This window comes from Hippichthys cyanospilos, chromosome 5 (assembly GCF_059441005.1).
Source record: "Hippichthys cyanospilos isolate Australia breed blue-spotted pipefish chromosome 5, RoL_Hcya_1.0, whole genome shotgun sequence".
Classification (NCBI taxonomy): Eukaryota; Metazoa; Chordata; class Actinopteri; order Syngnathiformes; family Syngnathidae; genus Hippichthys; species Hippichthys cyanospilos.
This window is the reverse complement of record NC_142373.1, coordinates 10688696-10716484: the sequence shown is the minus strand read 5'-3', so window position 1 is coordinate 10716484 and position 27789 is coordinate 10688696. Positions and strand designations below refer to the sequence as shown.

Sequence of the window (27789 nt, the reverse complement as noted above, 5' to 3'; positions counted from 1 at the left end):
TGGCTTAAAGGGACAATGTGTAACATTTAGACCATTTTTCATTAAAAAGGAATACATTAAATGATTGTAAATTTCAAAAACTTGCAAATTTATGTGTTCTTAATGACCAACAGTAGGTTTTAAATGTAATCATAGTTCTAGTAATCATTAAATTATATTATATGTGGGGGTGGCACTTCCCCGGAGGCGGCCATGTTTGTTATAGCTACGGACAATGGTAAATGCAGCATCTGCAGCGCCTCCTGCTGTCCGTAATGAAATCTTACACACTGTCCCTTTAATATAAGATGAGCACTAGTCAAGGATGTCAGTTACCCTCTATTACAAAATGTATTTGACAAGAATGCAAAGAAGTTACGCAATGATTTGGCCTGGATGTCATTACTTTACATACAACCCAGCCGGATTATCTATAACAATAAACGCTCATAAAATACAGAGCGAAACATAAATTAAAATGTGTTACATGTGACATCCATTCAACTCCTTGCAGCACAAACTCGTGAGAACGATTAATTTCCTCTTAACTTGCAATGGATTATGTAAACAGAAATGATTATTTTACTAACAATATATTTACGTTACTTTTAATACCTACATAGTGGGGCTAATTCCATTTGTGTAGGAATTCTGAGTTCAAATTCTTCACACAGCGAAACACACGCATACACACACTTATCTTTACATGCCAGTCATAAATAAAAGCATTTCTCCACCTCACATGTTCCAACCAGCTTTTATAAAAATCTGACATCTGTCCTAAACATCATCATTTTTATTGCCTGTGTTTACATTACATACCTGCATGCATCTGTCTGATGCATTACTGTGTGTACATACTTTTCATCTGTGTGTTTTTACAGTCTATGGATAAATGTTAATATCATCTGTAATTAGCCTTACACAGTGGAACCTCTTAAGACTGAATGTAAACTATTTTCTGGACAAATTTTAACATGCCCAAAGGAAATCATGTTGCTATTTTGTAGAGTGATAATTTCTCTGGAACGATAATTAAGTATGAAAGTAATTGACTACCTTAGTACTGGAACGCTTAAAGTAATTGATTAGTACAAATTCCCAAAAGTAAACGATTACTTTAGTTCTTTAATGTCTGTAATGTCTTGCTTTAAATATTGAATTACTAAAGTATTTCTTTGGTAGTTCAATAACTAAAGTAATCATTTAATTAAGTACTTCTAGCTAAAGTAATACCTAATTTATTCATGACTAAATTCTTGATTTACTAGCCATGTTTGGACCCACCTTTGGGCAATTATTCATATCCCTACCTGGAATTGAATGTCTGGACTCTTTCAAGAAAAAAAACGTAAAAATACGTCTTTGGGATTGAATGAGTGAATGATTTCGCCTTTTCTTATTTAATTCTTGATTCATTAGCCATTTTTGGACCCTCCTTTAGGCAATTATTTATATACCTACCCGGAATTGAATGTCTGGACTCTTTCAAGAAAAAAAAAAACGTAAAAATACGTCTTTGGGATTGAATGAGTGAATGATTTCGCCTTTTCTTATTTAATTCTTGATTCATTAGCCATTTTTGGACCCTCCTTTAGGCAATTATTTATATACCTACCCGGAATTGAATGTCTGGACTCTTTCAAGAAAAAAAAAAACGTAAAAATACGTCTTTGGGATTGAATGATTTTGCCTTTTCTTATTTCATTCTTGCATGTATGGATTTTGCCTTCCAGATCAACACAGTGGACGACGGAATCAAAAGCCCTCTTCCCGACTCGCTCCACATCTTCAACGCCATCAGCGGCACGCCGACGGGGGCCACCATCCAGGGCATCCCCAGCTCTTCTTCTGTGGTATGAAGAGCCAGAAAGCAGTCAGGTGCTGCGCCGAGCAGGCTGGAGCAGGAACGGACCTAGCGGTTGTCACCGAACAGGTGTCGACTAGAGGCCGCGCCCTGGGGCGGGGATTGAGGGGGCGGAGCCTCAACATGACGTGATGTCATTTCGTTTCCTTTCCTAGCTGCATGTCCTCACGTCGTTTGTTTGTTTTGATAAAAAAAAAAAATCAAGTCATGTTTTGTTTTTATGTACAGTACACTTTTCTAAGCATATTCTAAGCATATGCAACATACGTGCATCACTCTTGTACATGATATTTCTATCGTTTTAGCCTCCCGTATGTTAGCCAATATGAAATTGCCTCACTGTCTTGACCAGGTTGCAGATTATTTAAAGCCATTGCATAAGAAAAGAAAGAAAGAAAAAAAGGAAGGTAGGTCGAGTTTTTTATTTGTGTATATATATAAAAAAGGAGCGTGTGCAATATTTGCAAAGGATTTTTGCTGTGTGGAGCTCATACACTGTACAGATGTTTTGTTTTTGTTTTTTTTTTCACCTTCATGCCAAAGCTAAGAAGGAGTGGAAACTGACACTGCGCCTACTTTTGGGGGGGTCGTTTGAAGCTTTTACTGGTGATGGGAAATGAAGCCTCATGAAACACTTGTGGTATTTTTTGCTCCTCGATATGGTTCTCAAGCTTTTTTTAAGTAAGAAGTAGCCCCTGTGGAATATATTTTCAGCCAAGTACTCATTAACCAATGCCAAGCATTTTGGGGTTTAAAAAAAAAGACTTAAAACATGCCATCAGTGTCTGATTTTATTAAATTTTAGACCCTTTCAAACTTCATTTGTATTGGTCCACAAAAAAATAATCAACCTAAAGCGTCCTCTTTTGGATCATAGAAGAGATCTGTGATGAATTATTAATAAATATTTTCCCACAAAAATCAATCAATATAAAGTGTCAGACATGTTCTAAAAAAATTAATAAATATGTGTCCACAGAAAAATATTCAACTTTGGAATCATAATAGAGATGAGATAAATGATTTCCTTGACAGGTAACGAGAGGAGGCACATGACAATTTGGGTCCAACCATTCTAGTATAGGGAAGAATTTTTTTTTTTACAATAATTAAATTGAATAATCTACTGAACATAAAAGTTGTTTTATAAATTTATATTTTCCTGAAACAAATAATTCAATAATTATTGTTGCATGTTTAAAATCGTGCGTACCCCCTGAACTTCCTTCAAGTACCCCCATTTGAGAACCACTGCTCTAGATGGCACTCATGCAATGTAAATTAAATCCATTTCCACTGCGGTTGCCTCCATTTTGTTTTAAATGAGAGGACCATCTAGAGATAAAAACAAAAAAATCACAAACTCTTCACGAGGCTTCGTTTTTCCCTATCACTAGCTTTTACCGTTTTAGTGTTCATCCATTTGAAAATGTCTTTTATATTCGAACAGCAGTGAGGATTTTTTTAATTTGTATTTAACACAACTCAGTTCTGCTGTAAGCTGATGGTCCCCCGCTGCTTCTCTTTGAATAAAATACACTAATTTCTTTGCAGTTTTTTTTGTTGTTGTTTGTGTTCCGTGTCTTTTTGGCTCGAGTTGTATCGTTAGGAATTTTTTTATGGACTTGGTATCTGTTCTGTTGTGTCATGCTACCGCCCACCATAAAAGCAAGTCAGCAGGATAGGAGGATGTATGAATGCCTAGTAAGCGTTATCAACTTTGCGCTAACTCAAGTGCGAATGGTCTCCCGATTGAAAGCTGCTTTTTGACAATGGCGGGTGAGTTTTGTCAAATGCGCAGTTATTGTTTCATACCACCAAGAAATATGACTTGAATGTGAATTTTTTTTTCAGGCACAGGTTTTAAGGAGCCACAGAAAGGGAAGGTAAACCATTTTAAACACTTTTTCTTCATAAATCATAATGGGATTTACTAATGGTTTTATTAAAAAAAAATAAAAATAAACATTTGGCAGTGAATTGAAGTCAAATCGGATAATTTCGTAGTCGTCATGAACTGACAATTTGAGTGATATGGCTAGTACTTAATTTGAATATTAGGAATGCAACTTTAAAAGAAAATTTGAATTAAATGCAAATCAATATATTTCAGGAAATTTGAATATTATGAATGCAACTTAAAAGCAAATTTGAATTCAATGCAAATCAATATATTTCAGGAAATTTGAATATTAGGAATGCAACTTTAAAAGCAAATTTGAATTCAATGCAAATCAATATCTTTCAGGTTTTATTTCTTTGAACATACAAAACTGAAGCTTTCCAAGGTAATCATCTGGGTTTGTTATTTTAATAAACTAAAAATCTTAATCAGCAAAGTTACAATTAGGAACTGAGTGAAATATGTCAATTTGCGTTAAATGGCTCAATAAAATTGTCATCTTTTGTGTTAAATTGATGAAATCAACTTGTACTTGATATTCTTTTTTGGGTAGTACCTTTCAGGTTGAATGTGGGAAATAACTACTTTTCAGTGAATGCACCATCTGCTGACTGCAGGCAGATTATGACTAAACCTAAAAATAATTGAATAAAAAACACTGAAGCTACACACTAAAGATATATTGAAAACTGTGATAAAAATGAAAAAATAAGGAAACAAAATACAGCTGGAGAAAAAAAACACTACAATTTAAAATGTTGTAATTGTATTACTCAAATGAATGATATAAATTGAAAATGTAGTTTTTTTTCACCCTCAAATTATTTAAATGGTTTTGTACACAGAAGTCACTTTAACCTTCAAAAATATGAGTTAACATTTTATATAGCTTAATTTCCATGAATTAAATCACACACTAGTTTCTCAATACTTTTTTTCTTACCTTTTACACAATTATTTGGACTACTCTATACTTTATTATTCTAACCAACTGTTCAGTCCTGTAGTAACTTGATTACAATGTTTGGCTCCCCCTAACTATTTGAGATCTTTTTTTTTTTTTTAAGCCTTTGATATGCCGTATGATGTAATCACAATAAAACGTTGCATGGACATGTGAATTTTATTACACATGGGCATGGAATATGAACCATAAATATTTTTACACGTAAGTCCTGTTGCTTGTTCATCAGATAAATGAAAGGGCAACAAAATAAGTGAGGTAGCCAAGTCTTTAAGTGGTAGGGCATTGATTTCCAATCTCAAATTAACCACGTGTGAGCTTTACTGAAAGTAATCAGTTAATAAATAATCACGTGACTTATTCCAACTGCTCCTGTACCCTCATTTGATTATTGGGGCTTTATACAAATAAAATGGCAAAACAGTGTTTAGATTTTCTCTATGGCCATGATCAAATTACAGCGTTCCCTCGCGACATTTTCATTTATGACCATAACTTTTTCTATTACAGGTTTATGTAGCTAGTTTTCATCTTCTTTTTAAATCACATCAATCAAAAACTGCAATTTTATTTTTAAATCCACATCATTTGACAGAGTTTCTATTACATGGATTTTAAAACCAATTTTAAGAAAAAACGAAAGAAAAAAATTTCCACTTCGCGGGTTTCTGTTATTGCGGGTATTTAGGGGGACGTATCCTCCGGGATTAACGAGGGAACACTGTAATAAAACTGCTTCTCAGGCTGATGCGCCGGGGGCTTCATTTGTTGTCCTCCTGGATGTCAAACTGCTTATTAGGTTTGGTGGATTCAAGCAGAAGCTCGTACAGTTGTCCTATTTGTTCATCTTGAAAGTCTTTCAGTTTCTCCTCCGGCATGTTAATGCCGAATTTTAGAGAGCCGTTTTTGTCCCCTACAGATTCCAGGACCTGCGATTGCAGAGTGGCCTTGTAGTTTTCCCATTCTCTCATGAAACTCTTGGCTTCTTCGGGCGAAGCGTTTTTGTGTCTTCTGAACTCGTCTTTCACGTAGTTATCGCCGAGGGCTCGCAAATGGATCGGCAGAAAGCGGTGCAGCACGAGAATCCGCTTGTATAACGAACAAACTTTAGAAGCCTGAGCGCTGGCAGCCATGGTTGATCCACCTGTGAAAAAAAGAAGAAAATTAAAATGTTATATAAACGTGCTTGCAGCTGTATAATGTTTTTAAAAAAGTATAGTTACGTTCAACGTCCTTGTTTAGGGCGTACGGTAACCTGACATTGCTTCTCTACTTAACCATCATGAAGCACACACGGAAAGACAAAATCTCGCGATAGTACACGTCATAATACGGTGTCCTGTAAGCGCAAATATAAGTAAATTTACAATCGCCCCTCGTCAGTAACGGTAATATAAACACATTTTCTTTACTTTCGCCAACCTACAAATTTCGGGTTCTACTACGTCTTGTGACTACCTAAAAAAGAAATCAATAAACCGCCCTTGTCAGGAGAAAAAGGGAGAAAAAATAACTTGTAAGCAATTAACACATTAGCAAATAACACCTATGAGGTATTTTGAAAAAAAAAAAACAACTTAGAAATATATATTTTTCTTGAAAATTTCCTTCTGTTTACGTCAGGGCAGTCATTTTTTTTTTTTTTTTTAATTAACCTGTACTACATGGTTTTTCAGTCATGAGACCATATCTACTCTAGGTCTACCGAGGTTGTCTTGATCATGTTTGCTTCTTTTAAATTGGACCGGAACAAAAAAAAAAGATTTTATGCATGTTTTTTAACTATACAAACAATCTAATAAAGCGTACAAAAGCAAAAAAAAAAAAAGTCTAACTAATTAATCTAACTACTTTGCCAGTTTTGCTGGTGTGATTATAGTGAGAGCGGGGCCACGTTAGTCTTGGGGGCATCCAAAGCCCCTCTGTAATGTTTGGAAATTCCTATAGTGAAGTATACACTCCAGTCCTTGGCAGCTACTGTATAATGGGAGTTGAATTATTTTTTTTTTGGACAATCTAATAATACTGTAATTTGTCAAATCAGAGGAGCTTTTACTTTGAGAAAACAGTAGAGGTCGTTACTACTGATTTGAGATTGTCTTACAGCCTGCATATTCTGCAAACAAAGCTTTGTTTGCAGGCTTACAAGATAAACATGACTAGATCTTCTTTGCCAATGACAAGAACTGACGTCTGAAGCGTTTTTAGTCAACGAAGCAAAAAAAAAAAAAAAGCCGAAAGGGTGGAAAGAGGGAAAAGGCTTGACGATTAAGATGCATGTGATTGCTCCTCCATCTTTATTTTTGCAGGGCATAGCAGTATGTGGCTACCCACTCAGCATATTTTTCATTGTGGTGAATGAGTTCTGCGAGAGGTTCTCCTACTATGGCATGCGAGGTGAGAAAAAAATGACTCGCACATGCCACCAAACGCGTCCACAAATGATTATGCATTTGGGCAAATTGGTGAATTTATTGTTTGCTTGTCCTCAGCTGTCCTGGTGCTGTACTTTAAGTACTTCTTGCGCTGGGATGATGACATGGCCACCTCCATCTACCACACTTTTGTCGCTCTTTGCTACCTCACCCCTATTCTGGGCGCCATCGTGGCCGACTCCTGGCTGGGGAAATTCAAGTGAGCGGCTCCTTCGAGTTCTAAAGATTTTCTTGTTTTTTTTGTTTTGTTTTTTTAATTACAAATGCTGACATTGAGGTGTTTGTACCTCCCTACCCAAGAACCATCATCTACTTGTCCATCGTCTATGCACTGGGTCAAGTGGCTATGGCTGTCAGCGCGATCCATGACATCACCGACTCAAACAAAGACGGAACGCCCGATAACATGACCTTCCATGTGTGAGTTTTTGTGAATTATTGCTTTAATATGCAAAATGTGTTGATGACACGTTTTTAACAATATTGTGCTTTTGTTGGTATCCAGAGTAATGTCAATGGTGGGCCTCTTTCTTATTGCACTGGGCACTGGGGGCATCAAGCCTTGCGTGGCCGCCTTTGGTGGGGACCAGTTTAGTGACCACCAGGTGAGTACATTACTACAGTGGTTCCCAACATTTTTCAATGGTGCCCCTTGTGAAATATTTATTTTTTTCAGCCCAATAAAAAGCGTTTTGGAAATGGAAGCAAGCTATTCTTCCTTAAAGGAGTAATAGGGTTTACAGGTTTCTCGCTAAACATTGACATCTACAGGCTGTAGACGTAACTGCAACTTGAATGGAACGCTCGTGCCTTGATGGCTATTTATTACGTTCAGCTGATCTGTTTTGTCGTTTCTTATTCTCATATCTTTGGAGTCAAAGTGAAACAAGCGGCGATTATGTTTTCAAATTGAGAGCTGTGCTGAGGATTCTCCGTCAAACGCCTCTGACGTTTACGCGTATCTTGTGCTGTATTCGAGGAAGGCTGAAAGACGGAATTTTTCTAATTCTGCCTGGGGAAAAAGGGCAATTAAACAACCTCTTTGAGCTGGGGAGTCCGAGAAGTCGGAAAAAGACTCCGACTTCACAAAAACTGTCATTACCAGCTATTTTCTCATTTAACATTTGCCTCAAACACTTTCAGGTCGAAATTGGGACAATCCGAGTGGGAAAGGTCCAATTTCCCACTTTCTCGAATGCAGCATTTCTGACTCGTACTGTATTTAGATTATTGCGGTTGTTGGCGTGGCTATTGCAGGGATCTTTGAACAACACATCAAAGTGTTGCCTGAGAACTTATTAGGGAGTGGAAAATTTACTTTTTTTTTACATTTAAAACTCCTTGACGCACCTTTATTTGAATTTTGAAGGCCCATTCACTCCAATTTGCCAGTCTAATAAACAAATACAACCTGTTTGAAGATTAGCATTGTGTAAAAATGTGTGCTCATAATGCTTAATTCTTTAGCTTGTAGGAGTTTGTGATCCTTATTACAAACTGATGTATTTTGGGGTAAACACCTAAGTCACTTTCTACCCGAATGACTATAATGAATAATTCCGAACTTTTATTATGGTCCCGAGTGACATATGACATCACCTTGCAGGTTGCACTAAATGTGTTTTGAAAACAGAATGTTTGTAATGTCATCACTTTGTTTTGTGCAGGAGAAGCAAAGAAGAACATTTTTCTCTGTGTTTTACCTGTGCATAAATGGAGGCAGCCTCCTGTCAACTATCATCACTCCCATCCTGAGAGGTAGGAGAACAAGGACCGCAAGTCAAGTGGGTTTTACGCACTCACAAAAAATAGCTGCATTGAGTTCACCATCATATCTTATTTTTAGGTTAGAAATAAAAAGTCTTTATATTTATAAGTATATTACAAACTAATAAAACAATCAAATGGAAAATAGTGAGGTTTTTTTTTTTTTTTGCATTGTTAGGAAATGGTCATGAACAAATCACATTTTTTTGCAGCTCAAGAATGTGGCATCCACACCAAGCAGAGCTGTTACCCCCTTGCCTTTGGAGTGCCTGCTGCACTCATGGTGGTTGCACTGGGTATGTCCTCCATGGATTCTATACATCCTCCTGAGACCTGCCTAGTCATTTGTGTCCATTATAGTTGACATTTGTTTTTGGTCTGGATCTTTTGACTCACTGGAGCTACCCTACAAGTTGTGCATAGTAGTACATCACATGACCAAACTAAGAAAACAAGTGAGCCATAAGTAGGCGTGTCCTGAACCCTGAGCAACTGTGATGTCATATCCAGCCGAGGATACGTAGCAAAATGGCCCCCTTTGGATAAAAACAGGCCGATTTTGCTTCTTAATTCCTATTTCACAAACACAGAATTAATCAGAATACTGTGCTTAGATGAGTGCAACAACAGAGAACAAATTGTTGTCATGAAAATCGGTGGGGTGACCCCATTCAAAATTAAATACACGTTAATAATATCACACCCCTTGTATCACGGTGCATTGCAATTTGTCCTTCATTGGAGAACTTCCCACCCCTAATATATGTATATAGCTTGACAAAAATGATGATAGACTGATAATAACGTGTGCTGTCCCAAACACAGTGGTGTTCATTGTCGGCAGTGGAATGTACTACAAAGCAGAGCCCCAGGGAAATATCATGACGGATGTTTGTAAATGCATCGGCGTAAGTCTGTTTTTTAACATTTTTTTCATCTTTTTTTTTTTTTTTTAATGTCTACGCTATCATGCCAAATCCTGTTTTGTTATTATCTGCTTTCAGTTTGCCATCAAAAACCGCTACAGGCACAGAAGCAGCAGATTTCCCAAGAGGCAGCACTGGATGGACTGGGCAGAGGAGAAGTACGATGTAAGTTTGGCTTTAGTTACATGCTGATTTTGAAAATATTCTTCATATCAGCAGGGCTTGATATTAATGGCCAATGCCTCCCTCCTGTCCTGTAGAAACTGCTCATTGCTCAAATCAAAATGGTGCTGAAGGTTCTCTTCCTGTACATTCCACTTCCAATGTTTTGGACTCTGTTTGACCAAAAGGTATTTGAAAGCTTTTCACTGCATGCAAAATCATTAGGCAAGTTATTTATTTATAGACTGTCAAAGGCCTCTCACAGTAGATGTGTCAAATCGATATAAAAACACTTCATGAGATACTGCAAAGTGAAATACAACAAAATTCTGGCCCTCATTTGTCTGTTATAAGCTAGCATGCTAATGTTCACAATCTAATGCAACTAATCGCATTATCTTGACGAGCTTGTTGACAATTCATTCTATTTCTTTTTATTTTTTTAACCGTCTTCAAGGGTTCCCGGTGGACTTTGCAGGCCACCACCATGAACGGAAACTTTGTAAGTTGACCACTTAAGAGCATCTAGAATTTCTGAGCCAATATGTAAACGCACTACTAAGCTGTGTGTGTCTGCAGGGCGCTCTCGTCATTCAGCCAGATCAAATGCAGGTAGGCCTCAGTCGAGAATCAGTGCGTGTGTGTGTGTGTTGCACCAGCCTCACTCTCACTGTCGTTTGAAAAGACTGTCAACCCTGTCCTCATCTTGACCCTGGTGCCCATCATGGACAGTGTCATCTACCCTCTCATCAAAAAATGTGGCCTGAATTTTACGTGAGTAACACTAGAGGGGAATTCAAGATTTGCAGAGGTCTCTATATATTAAAAAAAAGAGGTTATGGTCAATATCAGGTTAATCTGGAGTCCTGCGGCCCGGGGGCCATTTGTGGCCCACCGTCCACGTTTATGCGGCCCATGGCATATACTGAAAGTGACATTTTTCTATATGCTAATTGACTATTTATAACTAAACACAATCAGGATTTTTGGGGCCAATCACGATCGCCTGTCAGTGAGTTTAAAGATAACCCATTATTGTCATTGAATTTACAGCACCGGGAAAATACTGCAATTATGAAATTGTACTACAAAGCAAAAAATTCTATGATTCTTTTAGTTAATGGGCCTAATTTTGCCCCTCAAAACATTTATATAACATATTATTTGTGGAATTTATCAATGATGTCTGCAAATTATGACAGTAAGAAATTATCATTCAAAAAAAAAAATCAATGTCCAAAAAAAAGCCCAAAAAACAAATAACCTAATAAATGTAAGAAATCTTGTTTTTTTCTTCAACAATTTACCGGATTATGTACAGTAATAAGACTAGTCAATATGCCCAAATTTAATGAATTGAAATTAAATTCGAAGTAAATTTCCAAAATTGAAAACACTCTAAATTTAGTGAGCCAAACAGATATGGTGTCCTTTAAAGGAAATAATGTAAATTAAAATATTGATTGTGTACTAAATATTCTCAGTTATCATCATGGTATTTGTTTTTTTTTAGGCCTCTGAAAAGAATGACAGTGGGGATGTTTTTGGCAGCGTTGGCTTTCGTCTGTGCTGCTCTGGTTCAGGTTGAAATTGATGTAAGTGGATGAAAAATGATGAGTTTATGGCTCACATCAACAAAATACTGTATGTCACAACCCAACCACTAAAACCTGCTCTGTATTTTTTTTTTTTTTTGTAGAAAACACTGCCCACATTCCCATCAGCATCACAGAGCCAGTTGAAATTGTTAAACATGGGGCCTCAGCCACTCAAAGTCAAACTCCCTGACAATTTGCAAGTGGAACTCCTTCCCAATCAGGTACAGTAAGCATGCACGTGCAACCAATTTTTCTGAGTTTGATCTTTTGACCTTTGCAAGCTAAGCCGTGATTGGCTGCCACCTGAGCAACTGCAATGGCGTTTTCAGGTGACAGCAAGTAGCAAAACGGCCGCCCGATAAGACAAGAGAAAAAAAGCCCCCAAATTGAATGATGTCTCGGAAAACGGAGCCTGTTCATCCCTTCTTCCATCATGAAAACAGATGCTGTATTTTTCTGTGTGGTTGCGGCAGGCCAGTGAGCAGTACTTGACGTTCGGAGAGGAGGAAATCAGCGTGTCCGTGGAGAGCCACGGAGGATTGACAAGAGCGCTCGTTTTAACCAAAGGGAAGCGACAGACGCTTCTGCTTCCCTCAAACATCTCACACGAGTGGCTGCTGGTGAGTTCCAGACCATTCAAATAGATGGAGACGCTTGTGCGGTGTTATAAATAAAAATTCGCTCGTTTTCTCTCAGACTGAGGATCTGAAGGCCAAGCCGCAGCAAGGAAATAATGCAATCAGGTAAATTAAATACGAATACGAACTAAAATATCTTTATTTATTCACAACATTTATTTTTGTGCGTTTCAGATTTATAAATGGAATGTTAACAGAAGTGACTGTTTCCATCGGTGGAGCGTATCCCACTTTGCTCAAGCCAGAATATTATTCAAACTATTCCCAAATTAAAAATGGAATGTAAGTACGTTAAAAAAAAAAAGCAGCATACTGCTTAAAAATAATAATAATAATGCATCTAACTAATGAATTTCCAACCACCAGCACCAAATTCATCATAAGTAACGGCTCGGAATCATGTGACGGATACAGGAGAGAGTTTGGATTCGGAAGTTCCTACACGTTCCTTATCCACAGCACCTTCACGTTCGGACCTTCTGTGAGTTTGCCACGTGCGTCGCTGTGAAATCCACTCAAGTGTATTCATTTTCAATCTTTTCGTGTCTACGTTTTGGTTTTAGTGTCACGAGTCTATTAGCGCGGTAGAAGACATCGAGCCCAACTCGGTTCACATGGCCCTCCAGATCCCGCAGTACTTCTTTATCACTGCGGGCGAAGTTATGTTTTCCGTCACGGGTCTCGAGTTCTCTTACTCACAGGTAAATGAAATACTGGATTCATGTGCAAACAGTCCAAAATGTGAAAGTGAGCATTTATATCCTCTTGAGATTCGGCCTATTTACCGTTATTGTGTCCACTGTTGTGGACATTTGTTTTTGATTTATATATTTAGACTAATTGAAGCGACACTACTAAGTCCCGGTGTGCTTGGTAAAGGACATTCCAACAATCGCTCATGTGTTTTAGTCTGATTTAATTAACCTGGGTGTCTTGCTGAGTCAAAATGGACACAAATGAATAGGCTGGTTTAACAGAGTACTACTTTTCTATTACCTACTAATTGGCGCATTTTTGTGGCAGAAAAAGCATAAAAACAGTAAAGTGGCAATTTTTGTGCTTTTTTATTATTTCTCTCTTTATGTCACTTGTCAATGCCTTTTGATCTCGCTTTCTAGTGGTGAACTTACACTATAGTTTGTTGTTGCAGCTCTTTTTATGACTGCTTTTTTTTGCAGTTTTTGTAAGTTTGCTTCCTTTTTTTGTGACTGCACCTTAGTTTTTGCAGCATTTTTAGTTTGCAGCTATTATAACCTTGGCGTGTCTTTTTGCGCTTGTTATGTTGTTAGTTTGCAGCCATTTTGTTTTGCTTTTTTTTTTGTTTTTGCAGTTTTTCTTTCTCGTTTGCCTCTTGCCTCTGCAGATTTGCCATAAGGACATTTTACATGGTAAATGTTTTGTCTTAAGGCACCGAGTAACATGAAAGCAGTGCTGCAAGCAGGCTGGTTGCTCACCGTCGCTATCGGCAACTTCATAGTTCTGATCGTGGCCGAGATTGCCAAGCTTCCCCAACAGGTAAAAAAAAAGTCACAAATAACACACACACACTCCAAAGTTACTGTGTGGTGAGATGATGCCTTTGTTTAAAGTGGGCGGAGTACGTCCTCTTCGCCTCGCTCTTGATCGCCGTGTGCTTCATCTTCTCTATCATGGCGTACTTTTACACCTACATGGATCCTGCGGAAATTGAGGCCCAGTTCACAAAGAAGGTGCATGGCGACATGGACGACAGACATCTCAAAGAGAAGAAGGACTTCATGAGAGACACTGAGAGTGATGATGAGAAAGATGAAACCAAACAAACGCAAATGTGAAAAAATAATGTAATGTTATTGAGGCTGGTGCCAAATGCTTACTTTTGTGTGTATGTGTGTGTGTGTGTGTGTGTGCATGCGTGTGTATAAACTACATTTTACTGGACAAAATTATTGAGGCACACAGGTTACGAGACAGTTGTGTCCTCCCTTGCAATGTATCCAACAAATTACTATATTCTTCAGACGAGAAACAACCAATGCACTTCCATTTTTCTGTTTAAAATACCATGGTCTACGTTTATATGGTCTGTCCTAATTTTATAATATAATAAATCATTTTGGGGACTATGACGTAACTTGATGAGCAAAGGAAGCAATGAGCTTCTCGAAAAATCCATTTTTTTGTTACTTCCCACCCAATCGATCAATCTTTATTTTAGACACAATAAAGGTCCATAAAATAAATCAAAAGTGACAAAGAAGAAGCTAGACATTTAGAGTTTATATTAGTATTCTATATATATATATATTCTATATATGTATTCTATATATATATATATATATATATATATATATATATATATATATATATATATATATATGAATAAATGTTCAAACGGTTTTCCAAGAAAATGCCACTAAAATAAAACTTTAGTCACGATTTGTGTTCTTCTGTGACGCCGCAGCCCCGGTGATGACGTCATCGACACCGCGCACTGTACTTCGCTTCGATTGGCTGTGCCCACAAGCTGAAAATGACATTAACAAAGATGGCGCCGAGAGAGCTAGAAAAGTGTTGAGAGCAACAAACGATACAACAACATAACAGTGCATGTTTGGAGACTATTTGGAAATATTTCGTGGCCGGAACTCTGCTTCGTCAACGGGATGTTTTTGCGCATACTTCCACGGCTGGCGCAGGACTTCCCGGACAGAAGATAAAGCAAAGTGGAAGTGTTTGCCAACTAGCAGTTGAAGTAGCTTAGCGTCGCGAGCGTTAGCTAACTGCGGAAGCCAAGGGGGACTCGGTTCGAAGTACAAGGCGACACAAGTCGAGCCCTCGCCTGTAAATCGAACAACTTTCGCTTCCGACAGCGCGAGCAGCCTCGCCGGAACTGCAGTGCGACCCAGGTCGTTTGAAACAGGGGTCGGTAAAGCGACCGAATCGCCGAAGGGGAAAGCTTTAAATGCGAGCTGGGAAAGCCGTCTTCTGAGCTGACCTGACGCCATGGCTCACTCCCCGATACAAAGTGGGCTTCCGGGGATTCAGGTAAACATCATTATTTGCCTAATCAGGAAACATTATTTTTGTGAACTTCCCCCTGCTTGTGCGTTTCCTCTCCAGCGGCACTCACAACTTGCGACTAAATACACTATCTTCCGGCTCTCCACTCTGGGAGCGTTTTTTTAGGGCTTAATATTATTGAGCCCAAGTACGTCGTGTGATTTCATCAAAACTTTTTCTTTTAAATATGGCTTTTGCACGATACAACAATTACTCTTTGAGGGGAAACATTGTTCTGATTGTTGATATGTTCGTTGCCAATACTAGTCATGGGAAAAGAAGTCTCAAGAAAAGCACTTGTTTTTTTTATTTCCTCTAGATGGTGCTCTTGCTTAAAAAATACAATCTGCAGCAGTGGAAATGTATTCATTTTACTTTACGTTAAACCAAGAGTGACATCTAGAGGAGCAAAAAATATTTATTTTAAAAGTGTTTCATGAGGCTTCATTTTCTCATCGCTAGCAAAATAATAGTAACCGGCACGTCAGATTTAGCCGTTTTCAGAAAACATAAAGCAGTTGTGAGTCCAGTTGGCCTGATTCCATCTTTTTAGATTCCCATCCAAGAAAAACAAGTACATTGAAATGCATTTGCAAGTATTTATTATGTTTGTTTAAACCAGAGGTGTCCAAACTATGGCCCGGTTCTATTTGCGGCCTGCCCTGCACATTTTTGTGGCCCTTATATCTTTCTACTTTTCTGTATTTTTTTTCAATGTATTTTCACATATGTTAAAAGATATGAAAAATACTGTTTGACACTGACATGTAAAACAGCTGGTAGGCACGCAGCGAACTAGAAAGATTTTGGAAAGTGGGTCACTCCCCAGTAAGTAAAGTTCACCTGACTTTGCTGCGCAATTTTGTTCTCCGTTTATTTGTTGCTTGAAACATATTGTACCAAAGCAGCCAGGACGAGGACAGTGCGTGCTACCGTTCACCGTCAGTTTTGCTTTTCCACATAAGGATGTTTTATAGTTTCACAGATTAACAGTGAGTCTAATTTGTGGTAATTATGACAACTTGATGCGGTTGTTCTCTACTTTTTTTTTTTTTTTTTATGATTTGTTTGTATTTGAGGACATCCCTATTTGGTTGTATTTGCCATGTCTCCAATGACAGTGCGCACATTTAAAACTCAAAACAAAATGTATACATTTTTGCATAGGACTCATTAATAACACACTCCAGCAATTAGTTCATTCATGCTCCAATAACTTTGCTCTTAATTTGAAAATCCAGTGTTCCTGTGATGGCATTCAATTGATTTTCTGATACCTGCTGAACCCCCGTTGAAACCTCACGTAATGTGCCTTCACGCACCCCCATTTGACAACCGCAGGCTTGGCAAATACACAAACCAACACATCACGAGGGGTTTTGAAAAATGCGTCCTGCCATCGCCGGTTTTGTTACAGCGGGATCATAATGTGGAATATTGCTGGCAGTTAGTGGTGAGGGTGTGGCTTTTGGATGGCAGCGTGGTGTGTTTGCGGTGCACGCGGGAGAGCGTCGAGCAAAGCTTTAGCCAGTGGCTGTAAACGCACTGACGGCAACTATGGTGAGTACATTCCCATCGCGCCGAGTCTGCTCTCACAGCGCACTTGTTGTTTTTGCTGCTGACCGGCTCAACATTGTTTTCACCTGGATGGCCGGTTGCACCAATGTTTGGATTGTTTTTTGTTTTGTTTTTTTTGTGTGTGTGTTCTTTCCGCGCTGACCGATCTCTTTGTTGTAAAGTCCCATTGCTAGCAAATTGAGTAGTCCCCACCCCAACTGCACTTTTTATGAGAGAGCAACAACTTACATTATTGCCTACCATGCATTAGCACTTTTACAGGAAACTGTCCTCTTGGGATGGACGCTCATAAGGAATTATCTTTGTGAGCTAACACATTACCATCATAGACTGGCTTACCTTCTAGGCTTAGCGTTGGATGTGCTTTTGGAGACCAAAAAAAAAAAAAAACTTAAGCTGTATCCAGTGCAATATCGTGCTTAAAACTAATCTTTTTCACTTTTGCTAAAAACATTTGCTCGCTGAAATTGGAATATTTTGGTCTAATGAGTGTATTTTATGAAAATAAATGGGAGCGCCCTACTTCAGGACCAGCGTTCCACTTTGCCGCTCTACGGGGAAATAAGCCATTTAGTTAAGTCAATAGGCCGCACACACACGTTGACCTTGGAAATTAATGTTTGTGTCACACCGGTTTGCAAATGTATTAAACAGATTACTGTTCTATAAATATTTCTCTGAGCCACATGGAGATAAATTTAAAGATGCGGGGGTGTCTAATTTTACTTCATCAAGCACATCAAAATCAAACACTTGTGTATAGTTTATATCCATCCATATGTCCATCCATCCATTATGTATTATATGTTTCTTTTAACCCTCGTCTTTTCTAGTATGTAAATTAACTATTTACAACCTAGCCATCTGCTACCCCTTTTTTCCAACCCAATGCCAGGATGAGTATTCAACCCTTGAGTAGTCACATATACTGATGCCAAGCACCGATACCACTTGTACTTTTTATCCCTAAATTTCCTCCCAAAACAATGACAAATAATTTTAGAGAAAGACCTAAGTATCCCAATGGAGAATTTTCCTTATAAGTTGCACGAAAATTTGGGAAATTTCCCAGAAATTAGCCAGTATCACTATCAAGTACCATTAGGCTGAAACCTGATCTTATTGGAATAATCAATTGGTCCAAAGTGGGGGTGGTATAGCTCCCTACAATTGTTCATTGTAATTTCTACTTATTTTAAGACTTACTTGATTCATTCATGTGGTATGTTCACATTTTGTAGAGTAAAAAGAGGAGGGAAAAAATATGCTTTAAAAAAAGCACTTTATTCACCACAGTCTTAAGAAGATATATATTACTTCTTGTTTTGTTGTAAATAGTTAATTTATATATTTAGAGAAGCTCCTCAATATGAAAAAGAATACTATTGGTAGTATATCACTTTCAGTGCATGTTGCGGTCCACTTAAAAATGGATAGCGGCCCACAAATAGTCTCCGGGCCATAGTTTGGACACCAATGGTCTATACGTTATGCTTAGCTCAAGGAACAGTAAATGAAGATTATTTTTGACTTTGATGTCATTTTTTTTCCACACGTCTTCTTTCCCGTCCCTCAGAACCTCAAAGCTGACCCAGAGGAGCTTTTCGTCAAGCTGGAGAGGATAGGCAAAGGTTCCTTCGGCGAGGTCTTTAAAGGCATCGACAATCGCACTCAGAAGGTGGTGGCCATTAAAATCATCGACCTGGAAGAAGCAGAGGACGAGATCGAGGACATCCAACAGGAAATCACGGTTCTCAGCCAGTGCGACAGTCCTTTTATCACCAAGTACTTTGGATCCTATCTCAAGGTGAGCTCAAGCGGGAACAGCCTGTATTGAACTTGGAGCACGGCGTGCCCCTCATAATGTCTCATAAATATTGCAGTCAGCGTGGTTTGGCCGGCACGTCCTTCACTAATTCAAGTGGTTGGGCACGTATGCATCGGTGGATGCAATGAATGGGCTTGTCAAGTGAAGGTGAAAACAGTTTTGTTTGTTTCCAACCTCAAATGCATTCAAAGGTAAAGGTCATCCTTACATTGCGATACATGAAAAGAAAAAACATCTTTGGTTTGGTCATCTGCCCTAGCTGCAACCGGCTACAAAGGATCAGTTGTGAGTTGTAAATATTTGCTCTTGTTATGGTACATTCTCACATTGTATGATTATGCTTACAGTGCCTCTAATAGCATTTGGTATGGTACTTAAGGGAAGCACAGAGAGTAATGGCAGTCCATTATGTCAATTATTCCGCTGGATGAAAGAGAGAATTGTGGCTTTTTGGATTGAGCGTGCTGAGTTTACGGATGTGTAGTTTGGTTTGCAATATGCAAGTGCTGGAAAATATTGTAGCTGGTGAGGTCTTTTAGACTGGGGGGGTTGTCTCCTAACCAGCTCAAAGCATTTTTCCTTGAGGAAAAAAAACAACTTAAAACTAAGATTCTTGGCGGAGAAGAAAATACAGATTTCCGAATGAAGAGATGATAAATTGAAAGAAAAAAAATCATTGTAGTAAATAGCATTTGTTTGTTCCCAATAAAGTTCAATGAGCATCAATTTTCCATTTTTTTTACTGGCTTAATACATATTTTCCATCAATAGCAGGGGCAAAAAAAAAAATCTTTTTGGTTCACAGAATGCATTGTGGATCACAGCATTTTATTAATGTTCTAATCCCTGTCACGTGTTTGTGTCGTAAATCATTGAATGTGTCTCATTTTTGATTCCGGTTGCACTTAACTTGTATTAAATTTTGTCGTTAAAAACTGACTTTAGTTTGCATGTCAAATATTCAACTTTCCTAACTAACTCAATTTACATAAAGGTGATAATTTATTTTTGGCTGATTTTTGAAGGCGCATAATGCTATAATGCAGTTCACTTGTTTGGGCCCAAGACAGAGTGCTGTGCCGTCCGTATTTCATTTATCAAACTCAGCAACCGTTTTTGTTTTTCTATTCAGCAATTCAAGATATGTCGTGTAACATCATCTGTTTATTTCTGACTTATCTGCTGAAATAGTGTCACTAATAACCCGCATTTGTATGAAACATTAAAACAAAGACATTTAATGATTTGCAAAGTAGTCACTATCACACATTTTAGAAATAAGTTGCTTCATGTTTGAATCAATTTGCTCTTCTTTTGAAAAGCAACATGTGCTACGATTATTATAAAAGAGCTACAGAAAGTAAACATCACCTTCTGCAAGATTAAAATGAGTCAAAGTCAAGTTGTCCTCTATAAATGACATAGTGTATGTGCTGCCTGTTGATAATGTAAGATAAGATGGCCTTGTTATGTCATTGTGGAAACTTTGCCCTGCTCTTCATGAAAATAAATAAATAAAGAGTGCAAGGCCGGCGATGAAAACGAAACAACACCTTGCACCTCAATATACATCCTTCACAAAGATGACTGACTGCATAACTGATAGTCAGAATCATTTTTATTCCTTTTCTTTAAGTGACCAAAAAAAAGAAACAGCCCTAAAATAGATTTCTTCTTTTCTTTTTCAGGGAACAAAATTATGGATCATTATGGAATATCTGGGCGGGGGGTCTGCCCTGGATTTGGTAAGTCGACAAAGCCAGTTATCAAGAAAGAACATTTCATGTCGATGTGGTTTTTTCTAATGTATTGAGCCACGAGTCTTCCAAACTCCTGAATGTGTTTGACAGTTGGAACCGGGCGCCCTCGACGAGACGCAAATTGCCACAATTTTGAGAGAAATCCTAAAGGGGCTGGAATATCTTCACTCTGAAAAGAAAATTCACAGAGACATCAAAGGTGAGAGAGAAAAGACCGTTGTCAAGGATGATGATTTTTCAAATCGTGTCGCGTTGTCTCACATTAATGTACAACAGCTAAAACACATGTTCAAAAGGTGACAAATGCTGAACATGAACTGACAACTGTTGTAGCATCAACTCGTGTTAGCACCGACGCTAGCGCTTAGAAAAAATGACATGGCTGTCTTCATACCGGGCATCATTAGTTAATACTGTAGACCGATTCTCCTTTTAATAAAGTGTTCAGTGTATATAGTAAGGAGCAATACAGATGATTGATCTCACTTTTCAGCCGCCAATGTGCTGCTGTCGGAACAAGGTGACGTGAAACTGGCAGACTTTGGCGTGGCCGGTCAGCTGACAGACACACAGATAAAAAGGAACACGTTTGTTGGTACTCCTTTCTGGATGGCGCCTGAAGTCATAAAACAGTCTGCATATGATTCAAAGGTCAGAATTGTTTTATTTGCTTGCTTTATAGATATTTAAAAAAATGCAGGGGTGACAAATGGTATAAAGAGTGTAAAAGGATGGAATTTTCTTTAAAAAAAAAACAAACAAAACAATGGTGTTTTTGTGGGGCTGGTAAAGATAAATGGCATTTCAATCACAAATATTGATTTGACATACAAGTAAGTTCAGATATGATTTTGGTCGAATGAAGTTTAAGGGGTCCCTCTCGGGCCAGTATCGATTAGTAGTCAAGGATAGGGCCTGAAATGCCAAAAAACAGCACATTTAAACATTGTACCCCTAGAAATGACCTTGCAAGACAAGGATGTACAATGGACACCCGCCATCCGCAGTCAGCTCACAAATTGCGATTATCCACATACAATTGGCGGCCATTATAAATGCATTGTGACTTTTTGAGGTTTCACTGCATAATTAATTGATGATAATCGAGAGTAAGCTGCGCTGGAAGTCGATAGATCGGATGATTAATTATTCAAATGTAGACCATTCATTTAATTTTGTCGCTTTTAGTCCTGCGTACGAATGTGGTTGGCTGACTGAATTGATTTTTGTCATCTTCAAAGAAACCGCGTTCATGCTGTTAATATCAACAACGACAAAAAAATCATAGTCATGATTTAAGGGGTGGGGGTGGGGGGGGCGTATTTGCCCTTTTTGCATTTTCTAAATGGTCTTATTTTCGGAATGATGTCTATGACTCAGCGTCCTTTGTCATCTCGGCCAATACGTCACGCGCCGTCCTCGGATAAACCCGCGCAGCTCCAGTCAACCCCTTTTCATGTCGATACTTCGCACTTTTTAACACGCCTCGTTTTTCTTGCCGCATTTTCACTTATCCAGGCGGACATCTGGTCGCTGGGGATAACGGCCATCGAGCTGGCTAAAGGCGAGCCGCCCCACTCGGAGCTCCATCCCATGAAGGTCTTGTTCCTCATCCCAAAGAACAATCCGCCCACTTTGGAAGGCAACTACAGTAAACCGCTGAAAGAATTTGTGGAAGCCTGTTTGAATAAAGAGCCTAGCTTTGTAAGCGGACACCTTTTCCCGTCCGCCGGCGCCTTCCGACTCTCGTAATGTTCCTCTCGTAAACGTCCTCCTACTTTTGTAGAGGCCGACCGCCAAAGAGCTGCTGAAGCACAAGCTGATCGTGCGGCACGCCAAAAAGACGTCCTACCTGACCGAGTTGATCGACAGGTACAAGAGGTGGAAAGCGGAGCAGTCGCGAGACGAGTCCAGCTCCGAGGAGTCCGACGAGTACGTTCGGCGCCGCCCGGCCGGCCGCCACCGCGGCGGTCGAGCTGACGGGCTGTCTCTCACTTGCAGGGAGGCGCTGGGGCAAGCGTCCGGAGGAGACGCCGCCGCCAATGATGACTGGATCTTCAACACTATCAGGGAGAAGGACCTGAAGAAAGTGCAGAACGGCGCCGTGCAGCCTGCCGAGTTGGAAATAAAACCGGTAAGGGCTGGGAAATTTCGAGAAAGGGAATGAATTGAAAATTCGACCAAATTTTTCTCCATTTATAGTAGTAGCAGTTTTTTTCCCCACATTTCTTTTTGTTCATATTCACTATAGCCTTGTCATTTTTAATGTATGCCACGGGCCGCTGAAAAATGAACGGCAGGCTGCAAATGGCATCAAGGCCGTAGTTTGGACAAATTGACACCACCGAGAAGAGTTTGTTCATACATATGGATGCCACAAAATAGAGGATGTTAAAAAAAAACACCAACTTTAGTCTAAATTTAGCTCTGTTCCACAGTTTTTTGTTCAATTCTGTATTCATTCCCAATGCCTCTTTTTACGTCACACCACACCATTGACAAGGCTGTCTAATTAGAGGTGTTTTTTTTTATAAACTTTACAGGAGCAGGAGAGTCCAAAGAGGCCTTTGTCACAGAGCTTATCATCCATCTTCTCGCCATTGTTCTCAGAGGTAATTAACAACACTTGCAGAGTGGGCCATATGAATGGAAAAACGTAAAGACTCGTGAATGTAAGACGCAGCTTGTGTGACTGCAGTTAAAAGCCAAGGGCGAGACCAGCAACGGCAAACCCGAGGCGGCGGAGGCTCTGCAGGAGGCCATTTTAGTGGCCGAGGACATGCATCCTGGCGTGTGTGACTCGCTGGTGGCCGAACTGCTGCAGAGACTTCAGAGGTAAACGGACACACGCGGCGCTGGAATGCTCAATATTAGCCATTCATATCTTGGGATCCAGAATGAGTATCGGATTGTTTGATCGTAAAAGCCGCCTCAAATACACAAAATTAGGTCTGGTTAGTGTCACTTTAAGCGCTCCGCCACTGCTACATGATGTAGGAGGTCATTTTTCCTTCATTTTTGTTCCTCACTAAAGTCTGTTGCTGCATCGAACTTGATGCGTAACAGTGAGACGTTCCTCGCGTCGCCGTTCGTTTCTTGGTACGGTTTATTTGAACGGTTTTTTGTTTGCTTAAACATCACCTGGAAAAGCTCTCGTAGCGCTCGAAAAGGCCTCGCACAGAATGGGAACTGTTGGCAAGACTCCCAGGAACCTGTGCAGAATCTGTCACTTCCAGCATCTACTCAGAATATGTCGGTTCCAGCGCCTACTCAAAGACGAGCGACCCAGAAGGATTATAATTTGAAAAGGAGCAGATTTTCCGAGTGTACTGCTGTACTAACCCTAACCCGCAAGATTTGACAGGTGGATGAACATCAGGTATTTTTCTTTTTTTTTTTTTTTTTTTTTCGGATGGCGGCATATCACTTTTTTATTTTATTGACACCATATTACTCATGAAATGTAGTTTTGCCTTTTTTTCTGAGCAGTTTCAGCTCAGGCATAATATTTACATTTTATGTAACTTGGGTATGTTTTTTGTGGTGGGCACATAATGTGATATAATTGCACATATGTTGTTGTTTGATTTTTTTTTTTAATTTTTTTTTTTACCATTAGGTGCATTACTGCATGTTGGGGAAAACAAATGAAACTTTGATTATATTCTATATTTCATAGAATTGTTTGCGTTACTGCGACGAACACTTAAAATGTTTTGCTTGTGTCTTTTTAAGAATCTTAGCCTCAGTTAGGATTATTTAAAAAAAAAAAAAGCATTCATGGATTTGTTTTTGTTTGTGCCATGCCAAATATGTCCTCCCTTCTCTCCTCCGTCAGGTTTTCCGTGCCTCAGACTGCCGCCACTCATTGAGGACAAAAAAAAAAAGCACAACTGGGCACCTGGTGTGGATGTATAGACGCAGGATTTTCTCTCCGGCCTTGCGGTGCACACGCACACCGCTAGAGGGCCTCACCGCGGGCAGGAGACCGGACTCAAGACCTCGTCTCTTGAGCGCTTACTTTGGAGGTGCGCGTTCTTTTGAAAACTCAGGTATCCCGCTTCTAAGGTCCTCTGGGAGGTCAAATAGGCTCGATGGGATGCTTGTACAAACCTGTAAATAAGCACATTTCTACAGATATAAGAACAAATGAATAATGGTGATATTGATAATAATAATAATGATAATAATGTGGTTGTACAAATGGCCAAACGCAGACTGTAGATAATATTGCTTGAGAGGTAAACATTTTGCCAGTAGAAGGGCCGTACGCGAGATTGCCTTCCGACAGTATATCGCCCTTTGACTTGCGCATTCAAAGCCCGTCGTTTCACAAGCAGGTCATAGCGAACGTCCTTTCTGGATTAGGGGTGCCCAAAAAAGCTAGTAAAATGCTGTCGTGTTTTTCTTTTTTAAGTAAATGTCAGTGAGGCGTACATTGTTGGCAAAGAGCTTTGGGATTTCCTTTACATTGTTGTCCCTTGTTTTGTTGTATACCCTCCTGAGACCCTGCCTATTTAATGGTGTCCACTGTGGTGGACATTGTTTTCAGACTCATTTGAGCTACCCTACCAAGTCCTAGTATGCACGGTAGAGGACATCCTGGCCTTTCGTGTTTGGGCTGCAATTAGTTTTGTTGTCACGCTGAGAAAAAATGGACACATTCAAATCACATTCAATCACACAATCAAATACTAAAGTTATTAAGTCCTTTAGGAATTGAAGTAGTCCAGCAATGAATTACTTTAGGTAATGAAGTAGTTGGTAATCAGGCACTAAAGGACACTTTTGGTAATTACGATACTAAAGGAATTCATGACACAGGATTACGTAAGTACATTAGTAATTGATTATTTTAGTAAAGGAACTGATTCTTTTAAAATTGATCACTTCATTCATTTAGTATTTACCATATTTAAAACCTCCTTTAGCCAAATGACAAACATAAGTACCTGGAATGGCAGTGGTCTTTAAAAAAAAAAAAAAAAAGTAAAAATATGTCTCTGGCATTGAATGGGTTGATAGGCTGGATCTCAGGAGAATATAAAAGGTAATAAGGCCTAGTTTGTTTGTAGAAAAGTTTTTGTTTAAGTGTGCCTTACGGTCTGAAAAATAAGGTCACACTTTTTTTCTCCAGTCCCTCATATCTTCAACTTGTTTTCCTGCCTTGGCCACGCCACTGAAATTCAATTTGTTTTCCGCTACCGGGGGTCCCGACGTGCCGAATTTTTTGCGAAGCGTCACACGGTCTTCCTCCGGTTGCACGTTGTGTTTTAACAAATGCCTTTTTGAATGAGTTTGCTAGCTATACGAAACACAAAGTAGCAAGAAACGCACAATAGAAAGGCGCAATAGGCGCAGTCTTGATGAAAAGGTATATTTCGGAAGATTTCCATATATGGGCACACCGAGTTTGGATTTGGCAAGTTATCTGAATTTTGAACATCTGATAATACAGAGTCCCGATTCGATACCTCATCAAATTATTTGAAGGAAAAAGAAAAAGAATTTGTCAATATTGTACTTTTCTGCCTTAAAAATAATTTAAAAAATGAAAATAATAAAATACAATATTCCTTATCCCAATCTTTTCGCCCTCCGATTCCGATAAGCTAAAAATGACATGAATGGGGCCCTGATACCGTATCACATGATCGGGATCTGGACAACGCTACTAATTGCGCCGTAAAGTCAGAAAAATACTGAATATCGATCGGATAATGAAGCCTCATGAAACATTTTTGATATATTTTAGCTCCTCTAGATGGCACTCTTGGTTTAATGATGCAATTTAAATAGAGCACCATGGAGAGGAGTAAAAAAAAAAAAAATACAAATTACATGTTTCACGAGGCTTCGTTTTCCCATCAGTGGTAATCATCCAGTTCTATTTCAAAACCAGCAGCACTTTTCATGAACTGGTTTTATGCAGAGCTTTTGTTGATGCACAAAAACGTGATACAAAATTTGTTTTCCCATGCCAGGTCGTATTTGTGGACAAACCGCCGGAAAAAAAAAATCAGGTACATACTTCTGGTTGCTCAAGTTTTGATTCTGAATGTGGAGATCAAATGTAGTGGCGGTACAGGGCTTTCGTCACCCCAAAATCCAGAAAAATCCCAAGAGCCCCCATCCCACACAAATAATTATCAATGTTTTCAAAGGCAGTGAATTTTGAGGGTTCGTAAAGCTTCGTTCGTAATACTTGTGAACGACCGCCGTACTTTTCTCGTCGCAACATGTTGAGAATTTTCTTGCTAAAAAAAAAAGAAAACAAAAAAAATCACTAAAAATGAAATTTGTCGAACAAACTCTTGACGCGAACGCCCGTTTTGTTAAATTTGTGAAAAACGTTCGCCATCAATAAGGGCTTAACTATTCGCCTAATCAACTTTAACTGCTAACTGTTCATTTTGATTGTTTTTAGCGTGTATAATAAAGTTAGCGTTTCAAAATGTATCAATTTGTATCCTCAAAATTGGGAGTCCGGCTGGATTAGCCAGTCATAAGCTAGCACCGGTTAAGTGCGCGTGACGGTGCAGCTGTATGACGCCCGATGGTCGGCCTGCTTCACGTATGCGTTGTAGCACATGTGGAGCAGGACGCCATCCGTGTTGATCGCTGGCTTTGACTTGAATCGTCCTTCCATGACGCCTCATGAAGGTCCGCAACAGATTTCAAACGCCTAAATCGAAATCCCATCAAGGGTTCTATGCTGGAATGCGCTGACTGAAGGACTTGTTTAGTTCGTTTGTTAGTTTTACGCAGTGGCAAACAAGTTCTTATTTTAAATATTTCAAGTTGACTGACTAGACCCGTTGTTTTTTTTTTACTTTTTTTTTTCCCCCACTCCACACGTGCCATGTGACAACTCATTTCAACAAGTTATGATTTGCACCTTCTACATACACATTTTTTTTTTTTGCACTTTGTCTGATTTTATTCATTTGCTAAATGCGGTACTTATTTTCGCCGTACGCCGCTTATTCTTGTCATTCCACTTCCCGTTTTGTGTGTTATGGCAATAAAACACGCAATGTGGCGGCCAGGGTTAATCATGTCTTAGCACAACTATATTCTCCTTTCAAACTATTTTTATAACCCAGAGGAGCAGTATTATTTAATAGCGCTAGTAAAGTCGACTGATGTGTCCCGAAGAAAGAAAAAAGTCAACACTGGAAAGCAAATGTACATTTTTTTTTTTTTTTTGTGACGACGCCAATAGACATGTTTGTTCATTCGAAACAGTGCTGTTGGGTTTATTGGACGTTGTCAAGTGATTATGACAGAAATAAAGATCTAGCACAAATCTGTTGCAATTGTTGTCTTTTTTTTTTTTTTT

At 39.0% G+C, this 27789-nt stretch overlaps 4 protein-coding genes across 9 annotated transcripts in view; 3 read left to right on the top strand and 1 right to left on the bottom strand.

Annotated features, from left to right (window-relative positions):
• The window catches only part of LOC148423479 (dedicator of cytokinesis protein 9), a 71013-nt gene extending 67614 nt beyond the window's left edge, over positions 1 to 3399 (top strand). For all 6 annotated transcript variants that reach the window (XM_088414417.1, XM_088414418.1, XM_088414416.1 and 3 more), the window contains exon 53: positions 1716 to 3399. In XM_088414417.1, coding sequence (XP_088270543.1) covers positions 1716 to 1841 — 126 coding nt within the window. In that variant the 3' untranslated portion in view covers positions 1842 to 3399. The remainder of the gene's footprint in view (positions 1 to 1715) is intronic.
• Positions 3400 to 3574: 175 nt separating this feature from the next.
• On the top strand, positions 3575 to 14338 carry slc15a1a (solute carrier family 15 member 1a). Its single transcript, XM_088414425.1, has 22 exons — positions 3575 to 3732; positions 7023 to 7110; positions 7206 to 7347; positions 7449 to 7568; positions 7654 to 7753; positions 8816 to 8906; positions 9128 to 9211; positions 9741 to 9823; positions 9920 to 10006; positions 10102 to 10191; positions 10461 to 10505; positions 10583 to 10615; positions 10689 to 10777; positions 11517 to 11598; positions 11703 to 11822; positions 12075 to 12221; positions 12298 to 12344; positions 12414 to 12521; positions 12606 to 12720; positions 12803 to 12940; positions 13647 to 13754; positions 13829 to 14338. Exons 2-22 carry the CDS (start codon positions 7104 to 7106, stop codon positions 14051 to 14053), a joined length of 2061 nt encoding a protein of 686 aa, XP_088270551.1. The 5' UTR covers positions 3575 to 3732; positions 7023 to 7103; the 3' UTR covers positions 14054 to 14338.
• Positions 4854 to 6026, bottom strand: sdhaf3 (succinate dehydrogenase complex assembly factor 3). Its single transcript, XM_088414429.1, has 2 exons — positions 5937 to 6026; positions 4854 to 5857 (listed from the first exon to the last, which is right to left on the bottom strand). Exon 2 carries the CDS (start codon positions 5844 to 5846, stop codon positions 5475 to 5477), a length of 372 nt encoding a protein of 123 aa, XP_088270555.1. The 5' UTR covers positions 5847 to 5857; positions 5937 to 6026; the 3' UTR covers positions 4854 to 5474.
• Positions 14339 to 14774: 436 nt separating the features above from the next.
• On the top strand, positions 14775 to 27756 carry stk24a (serine/threonine kinase 24a (STE20 homolog, yeast)). Its single transcript, XM_088415657.1, has 11 exons — positions 14775 to 15266; positions 18436 to 18666; positions 20376 to 20432; positions 20538 to 20646; positions 20941 to 21098; positions 21966 to 22151; positions 22234 to 22379; positions 22449 to 22581; positions 22991 to 23059; positions 23146 to 23282; positions 24286 to 27756. Exons 1-11 carry the CDS (start codon positions 15225 to 15227, stop codon positions 24317 to 24319), a joined length of 1302 nt encoding a protein of 433 aa, XP_088271783.1. The 5' UTR covers positions 14775 to 15224; the 3' UTR covers positions 24320 to 27756.
• Positions 27757 to 27789: the final 33 nt, after the last annotated feature.

Coding starts and splice junctions, on each gene's coding strand:
- stk24a (XM_088415657.1), top strand. CDS start 15,225: ATGGCTCACTCCCCGATACAAAGTGGGCTTCCGGGGATTCAG. Junction 21,099..21,965: donor AGTCTGCATATGATTCAAAG/GTCAGAATTGTT, acceptor TCACTTATCCAG/GCGGACATCTGGTCGCTGGG. Junction 22,582..22,990: donor CCGAGTTGGAAATAAAACCG/GTAAGGGCTGGG, acceptor TAAACTTTACAG/GAGCAGGAGAGTCCAAAGAG.
- sdhaf3 (XM_088414429.1), bottom strand. CDS start 5,846: ATGGCTGCCAGCGCTCAGGCTTCTAAAGTTTGTTCGTTATACAAGCGG.
- slc15a1a (XM_088414425.1), top strand. Junction 10,007..10,101: donor GGGCAGAGGAGAAGTACGAT/GTAAGTTTGGCT, acceptor CCTGTCCTGTAG/AAACTGCTCATTGCTCAAAT. Junction 10,616..10,688: donor TTCAGCCAGATCAAATGCAG/GTAGGCCTCAGT, acceptor TCGTTTGAAAAG/ACTGTCAACCCTGTCCTCAT.